This window comes from Pinus tabuliformis, chromosome 1_1 (genome assembly GCF_031772625.1).
Source record: "Pinus tabuliformis cultivar Carrire ecotype Pingquan chromosome 1_1, CPIR1, whole genome shotgun sequence".
In the NCBI taxonomy this organism is placed as follows: domain Eukaryota; kingdom Viridiplantae; phylum Streptophyta; class Pinopsida; order Pinales; family Pinaceae; genus Pinus; species Pinus tabuliformis.
The window spans coordinates 516,057,780-516,076,711 of NC_142297.1; the positions used below are offsets into that span (position 1 = coordinate 516,057,780).

Sequence of the window (18,932 nt, forward strand, 5' to 3'; positions counted from 1 at the left end):
TACAAAGACTTCTTTAACTTGCATACCAATTCTTTCTTACCCTTCACCGCAAAACCTTCAGGTTTCTTCATGTAGATCTCCTCTTCTAGATCCCCATGAAGAAATGTTGTCTTCACATCCATCTGTTCTACCTCAATATCAAAAGTAGCAGTAACAAATAAAAGTAATCTAATAGAATCTACCTTGGCAACAGGAGAAAAAATATCACCAAAATCAATTCTTGGCACCTAGGAATAACCTTTTGCTACCACCCGAGCTTTGTATTTCTCCACTTTTCCTTCTGCATTTGTCTTCTTCTTCAACACCCATTTGCTACCAATGGGTTTCCTTCTAGCCGGCAACTCCACTAGATCCCAAGACTCATTTTTGTGCAAAGATGCCATTTCATTAGCCATGGCCTCTTTCCAGAGTTTTCCATCCTCTGAATCTATTGCTTCCTTCACAGTTCTGGGATTATCATCAGTAACAGATAAAGAAAAATTTGGACAGAAAGGAGATGGACTATACCTTTATGGTTGCCTTCTTTCTCGAACTAATCTTCTCACACCCAAAGTTTATGGCTCTTCATCTTCTGATTCCTCCTCTGCTATAGAGTCTGATTCTTCCTCCTTAAGTTCAAACTCTATCTTCTCAGGTTCCTTTGGTTGGACTTCATATTTAATAACATCTTTCACCTCTCTGAACACCACATTTCGGTTGTACACAACCTTCCTTGTTACTAGGTTCCAAAGCTTATAACCCTTTAAACCATCATGATACCCAATAAAGATGCACTTTTCAGATTTACTATCCAAATACCCTCGAATGTGAAAGAGAGGGTTTCTTACTAGTCCATACCTCTTGTGGAGTCTTATCCTCCAACGTTAATGAAGGTGATTTGTTGACCAGGTAACATGCTGTCTCCATCGCCTCTGCCCATAATTCTTGTCATAACCCAGCACCACTAAGCATGTTTCTTTCCCTTTCCATCAATGTCTTGTTCATTCTTTCTGCAACTCCATTTTGCTCAGGTGTGTATGGAGTAGTATTCTGCCGTGCTATACCACACTTGTTACAGAATTCTTCAAATTCCTTGCTGCAAAACTCTCCATCGTTATCTGACCTCAACACCTTTATCTTCTTCTCTATCTGGTTTTCCACCAGAGCCTTAAATTCTTTAAACCTGTCAAAGACTTCATATTTCTTCTTAAGGAAATATATCCATGTATTCCTTAAGAATTCATCTTTAAATGATACATTGTACATAGACTTACCCAATGATGGAACCTTCATAGGTCCAAACACATCACTATGCACAATCTCTAATATCTGTTTCGCCCTCTTACCACCAGAGGGGAAACTCTCCTGATTCTGCTTCCCATATACACAATTTTCACAGAAATAAAAATCTAGAGAGCTATTACTCATACCTTCTACCATACCTTTACCATGAAGTATTCGAAGGCCCTTCTCTCCAATATGTCCAAGCCTTTGATGCCACAAGATGGTCCTCTCTCTAGAGACCACTAGATTTTATGCTCCACTTTCAGGAACCATAGAACTGTTGCACCCACCAACAATAGTGCTACCTTGTAGCTTGTACAAAGTTCCAATCCGAACTCCCCACATCAATACTAGTGCTCCCCGAACCATCTTGCAAGTATCCTTCTCGAACACTGTTTTTAAACCTGCATAATCCATCTTGCTTACAGAAATCATATTTTTGGCCAATGTAGGAACATGCAGAACACCTAAAAGTGTTCTAACCCTTCCACCTTACAACTTCAACTTTACTTTTCCACGACCAACGATTCTAGCCTTCCTATCATCCCCTAAGAATACATCGCCACCATCGTATTTCTCATACTCTTAGAACCACTCTCTATGGGGAGTGAAGTGAAAGGATGCACCTGAGTCAATCAACCATGCCTCATGATCTACATGTGTACTTGAAGAAGCCAAGTACACATCCCCACCTTCATCTGAGGTGGTTTTTGCCTCTGCAGAAGGAGCATCATCAGATCCCTTTCCTTTGTCAGGAGCTTTAGATTTACAGTCCCTTTTGTATTGCCCTTCCTTTCTGCATTTCCAGCACACCACCTTTACAGGTTTTCCTAGAGATTTAGATCTCCCACTCGATGACTTATTTTTGTTATTGTTCTGGGACCTTCCTCGTACAGACAAGGCATCACCATTCTGGCTCTCCATATTTTTCCGTCTCATCTCCTCCATCAGCAAGGATGAGACTATTTCATCAAACTGCAAGGCAATTGCATTGCTACCTATTGCAATAAACAGACTATCCCATGAATCTGGTAGAGAACACAACAAACTAATGCACTTATCTTCATCTGAAATTTTAATATCAACAGATAATAACTGACTTCCCATGGTACTAAATGCGTTCATATGCTCTGTCACCGAGTCTCCATCTTTCATCCTTAGGTTATACAACTTTTTCCGTAGGAACAGTTTATTCACCAGAGACTTAGATTGGTACAAAGTCCCTAACTTGTCCCACAAATCCTTCGTCATAGCTTCCCCTGATACATTCAGCAATATTGAACCTGAGACACACAATCGTATTGTGATATTTGCCTTCCGATCCAACTTCTTCCATTCTTCATCGAACACTCTCGTTGGTTTAGTACCTGGATCTACCACAATCCACTGATCTTTATCCACCAACAAATCCTCCATCTTGAGTTTCCATAACTCAAAACTCTGACCATTAAATTTGTCGATCTCTATTCTTCCACTGCTCGCCATCTTCTTTCACCACCAAAATCGATCCTGTAGATCTCCCACTGAATAGGGTCTACCATAGGTCCAAGCGAAACCCCTCAGCAACAAAGGCATCCCCTTGGAGCTAAAACAACTCCGATACCAAATGTAGATTTTAACCTCGTATAGAAATTACCTGCATATGAATTCTAAAACACAGAAAATAAACAATATGAGAGGATAACACATAAAATGCATATACACAGAGATTTTCCCCTGATCCCAAAACCAGGACTACCAGCTTGATTTTTCATTATGTTCATTTCAATGTTGTAATACATATTTATACATGCCGAAGCATCCAATACCATGGAATGAAAACCATCACGCCCAAAACCATGTGCGAAAACCATCCACAAAACCATAGGTAGGTCCACCCAACCTAATATAGGGTCCAAAAAAATTTCCCCAGGGTGCTGCCCCAGACCCTGTAGAGGGGGGTCTAACCACCCCCCTTACACCCCCTTGTGACCCCCTCACTATGCAGTCGATGCAGTGAAGGGGGGACTCCGCCCCCCCTCTAACCCCCCGATTAACTAGGTGGGTTAGTCATGGAAAAAATATAACACAACCCAACAACTCCTTCACTCATGCAATGTGAAAAGCCAAATTAGGAAGGGTGACGATTTCGATGAATGGGGACAACGGTTAAAAAAGGAAATTTATGGAAACTCCATGTCACCATTGTTATAGACATTTTTGGGCCCTGCAACCCCAAGCATAAAATGTCCATAAACCAAGGGCTCCTAAGTCCCTAAAAGTGTTATTCTAACCCCTAAAGGAACAAGGTCAACTGATTACAGCTTCTACCAGAAGTTCTCCATGAAAAACTACTCAGAACTGGTCAAAACTGGATCATTTCACTTGCTCCATGGCCAGGGTGCGATGCATCGCACCTTGTACACACGGGAAGTGCGTTGCATTTCAAAAAGCCCTTCTATGGGGCGATGGATGGGAAAAGACAAGTGGCAGAGACAGTTTGCGAGGTGGATGATCATGGAATCTTCCAGAAACTTCTCCTGGGACACTTGCCTCTCAGAATCGCCCAAGGATGAGTAAGAGATCAATGAGATCTCCAAGTAGCATCAAGAACTATCAGAGAGAAGACACTAATCAAAAACCTAGAGCTGACTCACACCTCTGCAAATATCTATATATAGATCTCTCATCCCAGAGATCCAGAGGTTAGGGGCTGGAATTTTTCATATTGTAAGGAATTGTTGTTGGTTTCTTGAGGCAAACATCAGATTGTTGGGTGATCTAAGCTTTGTTTGAGGTGAAGAGGGGCTTCTTTGCTGGGAGGTTGATGCTGGGTCAGAACAACCAGTTGTAACTCCTCTTGGCTCTTTCTTGTTTATCAATAAAATCTATTCAAGTTTTCCTCCATGCTTTTGTGTCATTGATGCTTGTTACATTTGTATGGTCAATTTACATCTGATCCTAGATTGTTTATAATTATAGATCCATGTCTTTGTATAGTGTTGTGCTTCTGTGATCTTACAGGTACTTTGTGAAGCTGGGCGTGCAAGGGAGCAGGTAGCTAAAGACTATCAAAGAATAGAGGAATCAAATCAGGAGATTAGCGCAAGACAGAGGTTGGTCTTCTTGTTCCTCTCTATCTATAATTCATAAAGGAAAAACGAAAGTAGCTTTTCTCTGTTTGTTTCTAAGGCAGTTGTCACACCTTAGTGGGATAGAGCAGTTCTATATAGACACTTTTCCCTGTAACAAAATGGCGACTCCACTGGGGACGAATTAGTTTGTTTGTTTATCTTCCTTGTTGTCTATTTCATAAACTTACAGACGGAGCCTGAAGTCGTGCCAGGCAGCTTTCGAACTGCATTTGCTATGCAAATGCAAAGTAGATAAATTCTGCTTCAGTCAATCTCCAGGATCTGTTTATGATTTAAACAACTGATTCACAAACTCTCTGATTTCCCTTGTGATAGCTCTTAGATCCTCCTTAGATCTACCCCTGATTGTTGCATTACTGATTGCTTTTTGCTCGGCCAAAACCCAAGAACTGAACTGCAAACTGTGACCCGGAATCCAAACAGAGTCTCGTTTCTGGCCCAGCGCAGGTACTGTTCAAAGAATCTGAACTTCAGCGCACTTCCCGAGTGGACAAGCTGCGCTACATTTCAAATTCTCTGTGTTACAGGTGCGCTGATCAGACTAGGCTTTGTGCAGTTTTGGTTTCTGTGATTCATTCTTTCCAGTTCTATTCCTAAATTTTGCTGCCTGTGATTAGTATATGTCTGTTTGAAACCTCTTTTCCTTGTTTTTATTCCGCCTCCTTTGTACAAAAGAACTGTAGATGTTTTTGTGTGTTTGTTGAGTCATTTTCAGTTCTCCTTTGCAAAAGTAGCATAATCGTACTGTCGTCCTTTGATTTGAAACTGTCGCAAGTGTCGATTTCAATCGTAGGAAAGAGTTTGATTGCTGTTGATTGTCGATTATCCTGTTACTATTGCTTTTGGTCTGAATTTGTAATTTTCTTGTGTCAAGAACAAGTATTCATTTCAAAATCGTAAGGTGTTGTGATCGTCTCCATTTTTTGATTTCGAAAAGAAACTTGTTGATATTTGTCGCTTCAAAAGAAATTCAGATTTGTGCATCAAATTTCTTTTTAGCATTCATATACTAAGAAAGTCGAAAACAAATACATGCATGTGCATTTGCATATAGACAGTCTGATTGGCTTGATTTAGGAAAGTGCATTTAAAGTGTGCTCTTTGCTCTTAGTGAAAAGATTCTCTCTTTCTTTCCTTAGTAGCTAGGATTTTCATTGCACAAAGAAGATAAAAAGATTGTTTATCATCTTAGATTGCATTTTAGGAATTACATCTACATCTCGCGGTGAACCTGAAAGGAAAACTTCATAAACAAGATCAACTATAAAATAAATTCAATGAATCTAACAACGCTTTGGAACCTAACGCACAACATTTAGAAGTCTAGGCTAGAGACGTATTCTGGTGTCGTAAAGCCTGGTAACTGTTGTTCTCACTGATGGTTGGGTGATTCCTCCACTTTGAGATGATAAGTTCTAGTACGTACTTGTGCTCCCACGTACCGTCGAGTATATTTTGGGAGACCACAATAGGCTTAATCCTTTATCCATAGGAAGCCGTGTCTATCGCCCTATCGATCGCAATGCACTGAACACAGCATTCGGGAAGATTGACTGTCGTACCGTAAAAAGTATTCTGTAGTTTTGCGATTGGTTTGGTAATCCCTCTACCTAGATTTCCAGAGCAATCCCTTTCATTCCTTTTCAGACTCCTTAACGGAAAAGGTCCATCTGAGCACTTGTCACTTCAGGCTCATTAAAAATCGAAGGCGACTAGAGTCATCTTTTGTTTTTTTCTCGACTCTTTAAAATTGAAAAAACAAGTTGTGTCAAAGCGTCTAAAATTTATTTTAATCGGAATAACATCACTGTTCCCTCGTTGGTCTTAGAAGTTAGCCTCCCTTCATCGCAAGTTCTTGTAGAATCGCTAGGAAATCTTTTGGATAGACTAGATATGTCTGAACAACCGTCGACATCCAAAACTGTGTCATCTGATGCAGCAGTGGCAGAGCCTCTTGCTGCTACTCCAATGATGTTCGCTCATATACCATCTGTCCCGGCAAGTTATCAACAACACGCCGGAGTCCAATCAAAGACTGTTTCGACGACATGGTCAGTTCCTATTTCTTCATCCGGATTATCATCTGGTATTTCTTATGCTGAAACTCAACAAATTGATCCAATGTGTCTTCAAAGGACAATCTACCCTTTAAGTACTGGATTGCCACCATATGGAGGGCAGTATGCCTTTTCATTGTTCCCTCCCGGAGAACAACCATATGGGAGTTTACAACAAAGTTCAGGTCAAACTGGAATTACATCCAGCGGTTGGGTACCAATACTGCCTCAGCAACCAAGGGTTGTATATTCAATGCAACCAGTCCACCCTGTGTCGAATATTCCCACTATACCTGCTATGGTGACTGCATCGCAAGTACAAGCGTTACCTGTTGTATGTCAACCCCAAGTTTCTCAGGTTGCAATACAACAGCCTCTTGTCTCAACGACTCAATCACAACCTCAGGTTAGTGCCTCCTTATCTGGAGCGACTCAGGCTCAAACAAGTACTGTGACTCCTCATCTTGGTCAATCATCCAGTATTGGGCATCAGCAAATGGTCCAACAACCATGGCTGGTTCAATCTCAACAACCGCCATTCCAGCAATCATATCAAGGACCTGAGCAACAAGTCTTTGTAAGTAATGGGCAACCGCATTTCCAAAGCGGTTATCAACAACCATATTATAATGGTTATGCCCATCAACCTTGTCAAAGTTGCCAGCATCAAATACATTATGCTGGTATGCAAAGACCTACTGCTCAGGCGATTCCATCTTATCCTGGGTATGCTTCGCCTAACCTGAATCAACAGTTGCCCTTTGTAGCAACTTTAGAATTACCAGATCTAAACTGGCTGACGAATGATCCAATTGCTTATGCCCCTTGGTGGCCAGCGATTCCGCATAAACTTCCGTCAGATATTCCTAAATTTAATGGAAATCCGGGTGAAGACCCGTCGAATCATGTGATGACATTTCATCTGTGGTGTTCATCAAACACCCTAAACGATGATTCGATTAGGCTTCGCCTTTTCCAGAGGACGTTAACTGGTCCGGCAGCAAAATGGTATATCGAGTTACCTAGAGCTTCATTTGACAACTTCAGTACCCTAGCCACAACCTTTTTAACCCATTTTCAGTTACCGATAAGGTACGAAATGGGAACAGAACTTCTTACCAATTTCAAACAAACAACGGCCACTCATATATCTGATCATATACATGAGTGGCGACGTCGTCGTAGAATGGTGAAAACGTATGTTCCCGATCAGCTTTTAGCTGAATGGTTTATTAAGTCATTATTGCCTTCCATCATGGAAGATGTGGCAAAAGGGGGAGTCGTCACCAAAGAGCAGGTTATCGCTCGTGCGCAATATTTGGACTTAATTTACACTCAGTCTGGCACGCTCTACGATAAAATACATGACGCTCCTAGACCAGAATTCTCAGTTCCTACTTCTCCTAAATCAAACAATGACTATCATGCCGACGATGGCGTGATTGGCGCAACAGACACGAAATCGACAAAGGCTACATCTAAAAAGGCCCGTAAGATTTCTAGTCAAAATGAAAATGAGGAACTTATTTCCTCGGAAGTAAATGTCGTGTCGACCGACAAGGGAAAACAACTGAAGCAACCAGGGGGCAAGAAGAAAAAGAAAGGGAGAAAAAAGAAGCAGGATGAGTCATCTCCTGAAAAACCTTCTACAAACCCTCCTGGGCAAAGGAAACCCCCTGCGGGGTGTCATATATGCGATGAGGATCATTGGACGAGAGATTGTCGACATAAAGCTAAAGTTAAGAAACTCTTTAAGAGTTCAAAAACCTCAGCAGTATTGACTGATCTATTTCCAAACCCAGGAACCAAACTGGTTGCTAATCAAAATGCTTTCCGATCCCAAGTGCTTATGTTGTCTATCTCAGAGCAGCAAAATGATGCTTTGACAAGGAATAAAGATTACGGGAATCCACAGCTGTTGAATAACAAGGCTAATGAACAACCTAGTAGTTCGACAACAACTTTGACCGAAGTTGTGTCACCCATCATTCCTGAACCAATGATAAAGTCACCAAAGGGAGTAGTACACAAATCGACATTTAATCCTCGTGCAAAAGTAGCACAGAATTATAATATAGTAGAGGACCTGGCCCAATCGCCGTCTGCTATGTCGACACTTGAGGTACCACAAAATTGCCCCTCCCAAAAGCAAGATTTATTATCAGCAATAGGTGGGATTGACCCAATGGATTCCAATCTTGTGGCCTTTGATCATAAAGGATATGACCCTCAATTACCAGCTCAACTAGCTTTCCTTATTCAAGTGAAAGCCCTCAACAAAACTGTTCATCGAACAATTATTAATGAGGGGGCATCTACATGTATTATGTCGATGAGTTGCTGGAAAAATTTAGGCTCACCACCCTTGTCGAGATCGTCAACAACATTAAAACATTTGATGGGCGATCATACACTCCATACGGGATTTTAAGTAACTTGCAAGTTGAACTGGGGGAAAAAACAGTAGAAATTGATGTTGAGGTTATCCATGAAAACCTTGATTACAACATCCTACTGGGAAGGCCCTGGATATATGCCATGGCCGCAGTTGTGTCGACCTACTTCAGGAAGATTGCATTTCCCTTTCAAGGAAGAATTACAATCGTCGACCAACAAACATTTCTCCCCAACAGTTCACAAGTTACGGGAAGCATTCCAATGATCCATGGAAGCAATCATTCAGTTCAAAATATTGGAGTAGGCCTCCTAAAAGACCCTGCCTTAATGGGTACTTTTACCCTACCGCCTCTGAGCAATTTGGAGGAAGTGGCCACAGTGGAAACCTGCAATATGAAATCTCCTATATCTAATGGATTCAGAAGATTCCTAAACATTTTGTCAGCATGGATCATCGCCATTTTAGAAATATTGTAGCAGTCAATTTTCTTGGCTTGGGGGGCAAACCCAAATCAACACTCATTGAGTGTTTGGATAGATAGGTCTAAGGAATATGGAACCTCTTCAATGATGATAGGAGAGGCACCATGGGAAGATTACCACCATCGCTCCCATCTTCCGGATTACCACAAAGATTATTCCAGCAACCTTAATCATCCATCAGTTTTTGATTTTCTATCAAATACTGTAAATACGGTGGATTTCGAGGATGGTTATTATCTTGTGTCGACCTCGTTAAAAAATGAAACAAGGATTCATGAGGATAGTTCTTTTACTGTGTCAACCTCATTAAAAAATGAAACAAATCCCCTTTCCAAATCTCAAAGGTAAACCTTCATTCCAACCACCGAGTTGAATGCAATGAAGCTTGGGGGGCATGCACCTCGATTTGCGTTATTATGCTGGGGGCATGCAAACTTATCACGAGCAGTGTTACTGCAGGGTTCAAGCTTGTTAAAAAATAAACCTGCCATGAGCAGTGTTACCGCAGGGTTCAAGCTCGTTAAAAAATAAACCTGCATCGAGCAGTTTTAGCGCATAGTTCAAGCTCGTTAAAAAATAAACATAAGCCATGAGAAAATGTTTCCCCCCGCATTTAAGCTCATTAAAAAATGAACTATTTCCCGGTAAATAACCATCGTGAATGTAGTACTTCAGCCATTAAAGCCTTGGTCGTGTTTGCACCGTCACCTCCACTTTTGCATTGGCCGATCATTCACCCCCATTTGATTGTTTACCCATTTTGAAGAATAGCTGCGAAGAGTGATCTCACTAGCCATCCTTGTAACACTGCCGTGATTGGAAAATTCCAAACCTTACCTAGAATCAGTTGCTACCCATTTTATCACTCTTTCCTCAAAAGACGAGTCTCCTTTAAGCTCTTTTCAATTGACTCGTAAAATATGAAAATATTGCCGAGTCATTGGCCTCTCCAGCTCGTTAAAGGGACAGGAAGTGCTATCCCTCCTCCAAATTTTAATCTTTTTGGACCTGAGGGATTATTACACAAAAAGATCGAGCACTTGTTTTGTTCGGCTCGTTAAAAGTATCGAAAATTCATCCCTTCTGTATTTTTTTATACTTTTTCGGACATAAGGGATTAGATGACGAAAAAGGAATTTTGGAGTTTCGTTTACGTTCCTTTTCAGACTCTCTAAAATTGAAAAGGACCGAGTTATCTTTGTGGTTAAACTTGTTAAAACTTAATAGCGACAAACTTGTCCATGGCAGACAAGAACGAGTTTCACTATCGCTAGGCTCGTTAAAACATAGCGATGGGTTTGCCCGAAGGGAAAATTATAGAACAAGCATATGTTATCCTCCTCAAGCTTGACAAAAATAAAGAGGTGCTGGTCAGCAATGACTGGGGAAAATTGGGAAGAAAACTTGAAGAAACTTTGTTGGTAGCAAGTCGCTCTTGAACATGACACTTTCACTCCACATCCAAGTCGGGTTGGGTTGTTTCATTCACCTATCACATCGCCATGGTCCCATCACACCATCCACATTTGGGGTAATGCTACCAATCCATCATGTCAGTGTTGCCGATATGTTCAAGAGAAGTCATTCAGAGAATTCACCTGTGTCTCACCCGCTACAATACATTCATACTCCATTCTTTCATGACCGCCACCCTGAACTGTATGTCATCAGATCGTTTTCACCTCCATTAAAATCATTTGTTCCGTTCTGTGTCGTTGATGTGGGATTCATTAAGGCCCTCCTGTGACGGATCGCTTCTTGTCAACATCAGCTCGTTATCCAAGAAGTCGATCCAGGAACACCCCGTTCAGTACTTTGAAGCTTGCATGCCTCAATGGAAAGTTTCTCAATTCCGGCGATAGGTTTACATCAATGGCCTTCGACCGAAAGATTTTGCGTGGTGTCCGACGCCAAGTCCTTTATTCACACTACGTGAATTGTACTGCAGTACCTTGAGGGTCATTATCATTATCGGTGATTCCTCTCGCACCTATTAACAACTTACATCATTGGCTGGTAATCAGGCGATGTCTTTCCATGTTCGACTCCAGAACATCTCTCACGTGGATCGACTTGTACTTTGAGTGAAGATCGAACGAGATTGAAGACCCCAGATCTAGTTTCATCCATCCGGGCTGCGATATATATTCAAGGAAATAAAGACATCAAATGTACATCATTGCTACACAAATAATCATCCAATTAAAGGGATGATGACTCTACCAGAATCATCAGTCTACGCTCAGATGATTGTCTGTCCTATGTACATGAAAATGAATTTATAAAGCTGAGCATGGGAATGCCCGCCTCAGCTAGATCATGAAAATATTATGAAGATAATGTATTGTATTGTATCTTATTACAGGTCTCCTCCCAGCTTGAAAGAACTTCGGATCCTCATAATAAAGCATTTCACCTGACATCAAAATATTAACGACCTCATGCTTTAGGGGGCAACTGTTATAGACATTTTTTGGCCCTGCAACCCCAAACATAAAATGTCCATAAACCAAGGGCTCCTAAGTCCCTAAAAGTGTTGTTCTAACCCCTAAAGGAACAAGGTCAACTGATTACAGCTTCTCCCAGAAGTTCTCCATGAAAAACTACTCAGAACTGGTCAAAACTGGATCATTTCACTTGCTCCATGGCCAGGGTGCGATGCATCGCACCTTGTACACACGGGAAGTGTGTTTCATTTCAAAAAGCCCTTCTATGGGGTGCGATGGACGGGAAAAGACAAGTGGCGGAGACAGTTTGCGAGGTGGATGATCATGGAATCTTCCAGAAACTTCTCCTGGGACACTTGCCTCTCAGAATCGCCCAAGGATGAGTAAGAGATCAATGAGATCTCCAAGTGGCATCAAGAACTATCAGAGAGAATACACTAATCAAAAACCCAGAGCTGACTCACACCTCTGCAAATATCTATATATAGATCTCTCATCCCAGAGATCCAGAGGTTAGGGGCAGGAATTTTGCATATTGTAAGGAATTGTTGTTGGTTTCTTGAGGCAAACATCAGATTGTTGGGTGATCTAAGCTTTGTTTGAGGTGAAGAGGGGCTTCTTTGCTGGGAGGTTGATGCTGGGTCAAAACAACCGGTTGTAACTCCTCTTGGCTCTTTCTTGTTTATCAATAAAAGTTATTCAAGTTTTCCTCCATGCTTTTGTGTCATTGATGCTTGTTACATTTGTATGGTCAATTTACATCTGATCCTAGATTGTTTATAATTATAGATCCATGTCTTTGTATAGTGTTGTGCTTCTGTGATCTTACAGGTACTTTTTGAAGCTGGGCGTGCAAGGGAGCAGGTAGCTAAAGACTATCAAAGAAGAGAGGAATCAAATCAGGAGATTAGCGCAAGACAGAGGTTGGTCTTCTTGTTCCTCTCTATCTATAATTCATAAAGGAAAAACGAAAGTAGCTTTTCTCTGTTTGTTTCTAAGGCAGCTATCACACCTTAGTGGGATAGAGAAGTTCTATATAGACACTTTTCCCTGTAACAACCATAGCACTCCAAGCCCTCCATCCTCTTCATACCCACTATCTATCCATCATTCATCCATCCCATTTCATAAGAAAAAAATTAGCATTTCTCAAGAACAAACCCTACACTCTATCTCACCCTAAAAATTTCTTGAAAAAAACACACACAACACGTCCTCTCCATTTTCACAAACCTACATTACTCCCTCTGAGCCCTAACATCATCCTCCAACCCCTCTACATCATTTTTCATCACTCCCATACAGTTATAAGACCCTAAAAGAGAAGGAATGACTGTTATAGGAAGGCAGAATGTTGCTACAAGAAGGAAGAAATGAACAAATTGTGCTAAAACCCAAAATGGTAGTGCCTAAGAGAGACCTAATCACGATAGAGAACTTCAAGGTCATTAGGTAATCATCTAGGCCACAAAAGATAAGAGTAAGGCAACAAAAGGAAAGAAGTCATTCACCATCAAAATAGAACTCAAACTATAATGATGAAAAGAGGCTTTCCAAGAGGTCTCTAATCTCTTTGTAGCTTTTGTCCAAGGCCTAAAAGATGTTATAGAAAGGGGAGAAAGGCATGGAAGTCAAGTTGAGGGCCTACCCTAGGCTCAGACTATCATTTTTACATAAAATAGGTTTAGACAAGATGCTACAGGGTCTCCTATAATTCTACAGAAACTGCTACAGGGTTCATGTAGTACTACAGGAACTACTACAGGTTTTCCTGTAATTATTACATAAATTACTACAAGATGTCCTAATTCTGATATAGAGGCATTTTGAAGGTTCCAGAGGTGTCCAAATGGTGTAAAAAGGTAGCAGGAGGTTGGAAAATGATATAGAAGACCTTTCCAAACTGAAAAAATATTCAAGAACCCATCTTGAATTAGGGGAAGAAGGTAAGCTAATGGTCTCAAGAAACACTGTGATTTTTTCTATGCACAAACAATTTTGGAAAAATGAGTGAAAAATGAATAAAGGTTTCAAGGGAGAGGATATGAATGAAAAGGATCTACAAGCCAACAGAGTTCACTTGCAAAGAGGAAAGTTATGTTTTTTTGCTTGAAAGACTATTAAACAATCATGAAAATAAATACCACATTTTTGTGCTTGTCCTTGCAGAATTTATAGCCAAGATTCTTAAGAGAAAGGATTGATAAATGCACAAGAGAGAGGCCAACAGGGCCATGAATGAGGCATAATGAGGTCATTAAGTTGCTCAGAGGATGAGCAACACTTTCAGCAGAGGGTATGATGGGCCTCTAAATTAGACATAAATTAATGCCCATGCCTCTAAATTAAACATATATTAAGGCCCATCTGACCATCCTTTAGCACATTAAACACATTCCCATTCAATTTGGATTTTATTTGGTTGGTCATTCAGTGAATTATAACTCCCTATAGCAAATTTCTTATTTCATGTAGTAAACTACAGGAAACCATGTAGCATCCTTCCAACATGTATATAATTGCCCAAATTCGCTCAAGAAGCTTGTTTATTGTCCCTTAGGGTTGAATCAAGACCCCTAGGCTCTAAATAAATTATTATGGAAGACTAAAGGCCACTTAGGACTTCCCTCTTTACCCATGCAAAACATTTCAGCGATTTGAGCTAATGGACAAACTTATGGATTGGATAATACAATGATGATTTTCTTGATTGCCACATCCAATGAAATCTATTAATGGATATAAACTATTTGAAATGTAATGGTTGACTTTTAGTTCATGATATTTACTTTATGCAATTAGAATAGGTTTTTTTCCTTGTTCTTTCTTTCTTGCAATAGGTTAAGGTTTCCATTTCGAGCATTTCATTTTCGAGATTCACAAAATTGCAATTTTGATGTAAGTAGAGAAGCTAGGTGTTTTATATCCTAGGTGGAGGAAATCTTTGTATGCCTTTGTGTTTCTAACTAAAAAAACCCATTATCAATATGAACCAGAGATGTATTAAGCTTCAAGTACTTAAAAGTTTTGTTTTTCTTTTGGTGCTTAATAGATTTAGGGTTAACATTCATCTATGCTTTTTTATCTCTTAGTTCTTAATAGATCTAAGATTGAAAACCTTATATTAGAATCCATAATACCATAATTCTTTAAAGGCATTTAATAGTATAGAAACTAACATCAAATCAAGAAACATTAAATGTAATTTTTTTTTGGAAAGAAATTGAGTATTACCTAGACCCCAACACCAATAGCTTCTAGCTACAATGAAATCCCCATCCCATAAAAGGAAGTCGATTCAGGATTTGCAAATATTTTCCCACTAAAGGACTTTTCTATGACATTTTTCGAAATAGAACCATACCCTATATGCTCTGAAAAACAATCTTGTACATTCTCACCAGAAGAATATTTTTGTCTTTGCATTGTCCAACTAAGCATTTTCGAATTTTTTTCAGAGTTTTCAATACTAGTTGCACCATTTCTTGAGAAAAACATGTAAGTGCCAAAAGGCCTTTATGGGATTTTCACATCTGATTCCATTAGAAAATCAAGGACAATATACAAGCTTCTTGAATAGAAGAATATTTCACTTTGCCTTGCCAGTAAGGAAAGATACTAGACAAAGTCCCAACAATTAATTCAAATGGTGCAAGGAGCATCCGAGGAACAATATCATGCTTGGAAACCACATGACAAAAGTTGCCAACATATTTCTCTCGGCCAACAGCTTTAACAAGACTTTCATCTCCCACTAAAGGGAAACCAAATGTGATACAAAAGGGAGAGATTTGTCTTAACCTCTTTTCAAGTACCCGTAGTGTGCCCAAGGTTGCAATTTCCCCTCCTAAGGAAATGACCCAAAAATATAATGGGTTTAATATTCCTTTTTGTCAAGTTCGTATACATCCACAACTAATCAATCATAGAATAATACATGAACAGGATGTTACTTTCATTTGAAATTTCAAAAAAATCGTCTCTGATAAATGAAGCAGCAAACCCTCCTTTTATGAAACTAAGGTCACTTTGTCCTAACAGCTACAGTAGATAAATCAATTTACCTTTGTTTTAAAATTTGTTTTCTCCAAAATATGCAAGAACAACTTAAGAGCTCCCTGATGTACAAGGGTTTGTTGATCATCATTACCCTTGAGGCAATCAGAGAAGACCTTGTTGTCAGTTTGTATATTGCCATCTCCATATTGTCTACCTTTGACAATGAAGTCTTCGATATTATGAAATGAAGGGAAGGAAACATATGCAAATCCTTCATACTCATTAAGAGTAAAAAAATTTGATTTGATTGCCAGATGTGACTCTTCCCAAGCCTTCGACAATACTCCGCATGAAAGAATGAAAGTTGCCATCTCCTGACCAACATTGAGCCTGCAACAATGTTTCTGCTAATTAGCACCATATGGGCAACCAAGAATGGGTAATCTCAATTTAGAATTATTTGCATTAAATATGACTAAATCTCAAACTTTTTCTCATTAGGAGATGATGACAATGGTGAAGTGAGCTCTAGTTCCTTCACAATTCAAATTTATGTGGATTAAATATGTCACGTATGCATAATTTTTGTAGATCAAAAGACATGAAAGAGATGACCAGATTAAAAAAGATACAACCATACCTTCATTACTTGAAATGAATATTAAAAGATATCATTAATGAAAAACCAATGTAGAAAAATATAGATACACACAAGCTTCTAAATAGGAAAACTATGCCCACCTCCCTAAAACCATTTAGCTTGCCAAAAGTTGTAGGTCAAAGACCAGATTATTGGATCTGTCATTACTAGGCTGAATCAAACCCCTACTACTAATTATAGATGAGATTACTACCACACCCCATTCAAAATTACAAATTAAATATCAACCTTTTGTTACTTAGTAAACAACATACATACAAAGGCGACCAAACTGGAATTACCAATATATTAGTCTTACCATTTGGATATCTTCTAACATTAATAATATTATCCTTAGATTTCTCAGTCCAAAGTGGCATTCACATCAAAAATAAAGAAAACTTGAGTAAACCCATCAAAATTCCCACTAGCAATAAAGAAAACCCCACCCAAAATATTGTTCTTGTTTCTTTCATGTTCCATCATAATTCCATCAAACCTCAAAGAAAATATTTGTTTTAACGACTGCAAAAATCCAAAATTTCTCCCAAACCCACATTAACCTCACTACAAAATTTCAATTTTCATCCTGTAAACAACTATCTAACCTACTAAAATTCATTCCTTAACCTACTAATCCATTCAAAATTGATACAGTTATTTCAAGTTCGACACACAATTATTTCAAATGTGAAGAAAACAACCATATCCTACAAAAAGAAGATGATTTTTCAAACTTAGAAAACAACCATATCCTGCAAAAAGAAGACTTAAAAACTTATACTTACAGTGGACTGTCTGGTTCCATGGTCCCCTATTGCTGCTTGATTTGCCTCGCAATGGTGGATTCCAGAGCTGAAATTTGCTTATAATGCAGAATGGTGGTTTGACTTTGACTTGGAAAACATAAGGGAGGCACCCAAGCAATTTCCCATATAATCAAAAAACGGAGTAAACTAGCAATTGCACAAAGAGGTGCAAAGGAACGTCGATAGGGGAGCGGGGAATGTAGAAGGAAATAATGAATTGAAATTTATGGACAATGAAATACAAGAAGAATTTGAGTTTCTAAATCTCTTCTACAGAATGTAGCAGGTGTCTAAATTTAAGAAGAAAGTTACACTGACATAAATGTTCCAAAAAAATGGGAATGGAAAAATAAATAGGCACAACTCTTCAAAATGTAGGCAACCTACTATTTTAATAACAAAGTATAATTTTAGCCACATGAGGTGAGTTGAGTCATTGAAAGTAAGGCACAACTATAACACCCATTAGGGTTCAAAGCCTGTTACATCATGTGTACATTTACCAAGAAAGTGGGTGGGGGTGGGGTCTGTTCACCCCCACAAGGAGATTTTTGTTCAATGAATGTCATCATGGTCATTAATTCTAGTCAGGAGGGCAGGGACTCAATCAAATTTGAACCTGCAACCTATATCCTCGCCATTGGAAACATGCCTTAGGTGGGTGTCTCAACCTAAAGAGGTAAGATCCTTAGAGTTAGATTGTCGTTTGGGGAAATGCATCACACACTATCACAAAGCCCTGAGTTGAAGACTTCCATCCTACATTTTTGGAGTTTCCAACCATTCCAATTCTTGGAAAAATACAAACGTGTCCCTACATATTTGGGTGCAAAGTTCTTTGAAGGTTGTGGGAAATGTTATTAGCCATTTTTTCTCAATTTCATGAGAGAGAGTTTCATTATATTACTGAAACTTAGATCGAATTGGTTTTCATAAAGGTATTCCTCAAACAATCATTCTTGAGTATTAACACATACACTAGAAATGAAATCTCGAATATGAAAGCATCACTTTCTAGGTCTACACAAAGTCACATCCAAACTCAACTTGAGAGTTGTTCTTGCCCAAAACTCTGCAAAACTTTCCCATGACCACAACAACAACATAAGCAACATTTTTTATGACACTATTAGCGAATCCTAGTGGGCAAATTCCTCCGTAGGCATTTTCAATTAACACCTGGTGAGTTTCTTGCAAGAGATGCAGACATGATCTGCCCAGATTCTTGTCAATGTCTGGAAAGAGAAACACGACGATGGATTGTTGAGACCGCCCAAGAATCATGAGTCATGATGAATCCACACGTGAAACGAGTCCTCAGTGAAAACTCAACTTGAGACTGGTGCTCGCCCAAAACTCTACAAAAATTGTCCGAAATGTGTTCCACGTGCCAGAATGTAATTTTCTCGAACGACGAAAATGAAGCTCTCAAGGAAACCATATGTCATAAAAAAACACCTGATAAGGAAGATGTGATGTCTTTTATTAATCCTTGAAGTCATCTAGTTTCTCAAAATACATTTCCATAATGCCCATAAACCTGTCATTAACCTTTGTTGGACCCGTCGAGTCTCTGACCACCAATGCCCCTGTTTATTTCAAAGACTCCATCACTTCATCACAAAAAACTCTTTAAATCCAAACTATACTTGAGTTTTCCATTTTGGTTACACACAGGTTCAATTGGGTCATGTTTGGAGTCA

General features: G+C 39.4%; 1 protein-coding gene across 1 annotated transcript; it reads right to left on the reverse strand.

The window, feature by feature from the left end:
• Window positions 1-15,385: 15,385 nt before the first annotated feature.
• LOC149214050 (uncharacterized) lies at window positions 15,386-17,351 on the reverse strand. The gene is made up of 2 exons (XM_089390845.1): window positions 17,209-17,351; window positions 15,386-16,170 (listed from the first exon to the last, which is right to left on the reverse strand). The coding sequence occupies exons 1-2, from the start codon at window positions 17,226-17,228 to the stop codon at window positions 15,837-15,839; spliced, it is 354 nt and encodes a 117-aa protein (XP_089246971.1). The 5' UTR covers window positions 17,229-17,351; the 3' UTR covers window positions 15,386-15,836.
• Window positions 17,352-18,932: the final 1,581 nt, after the last annotated feature.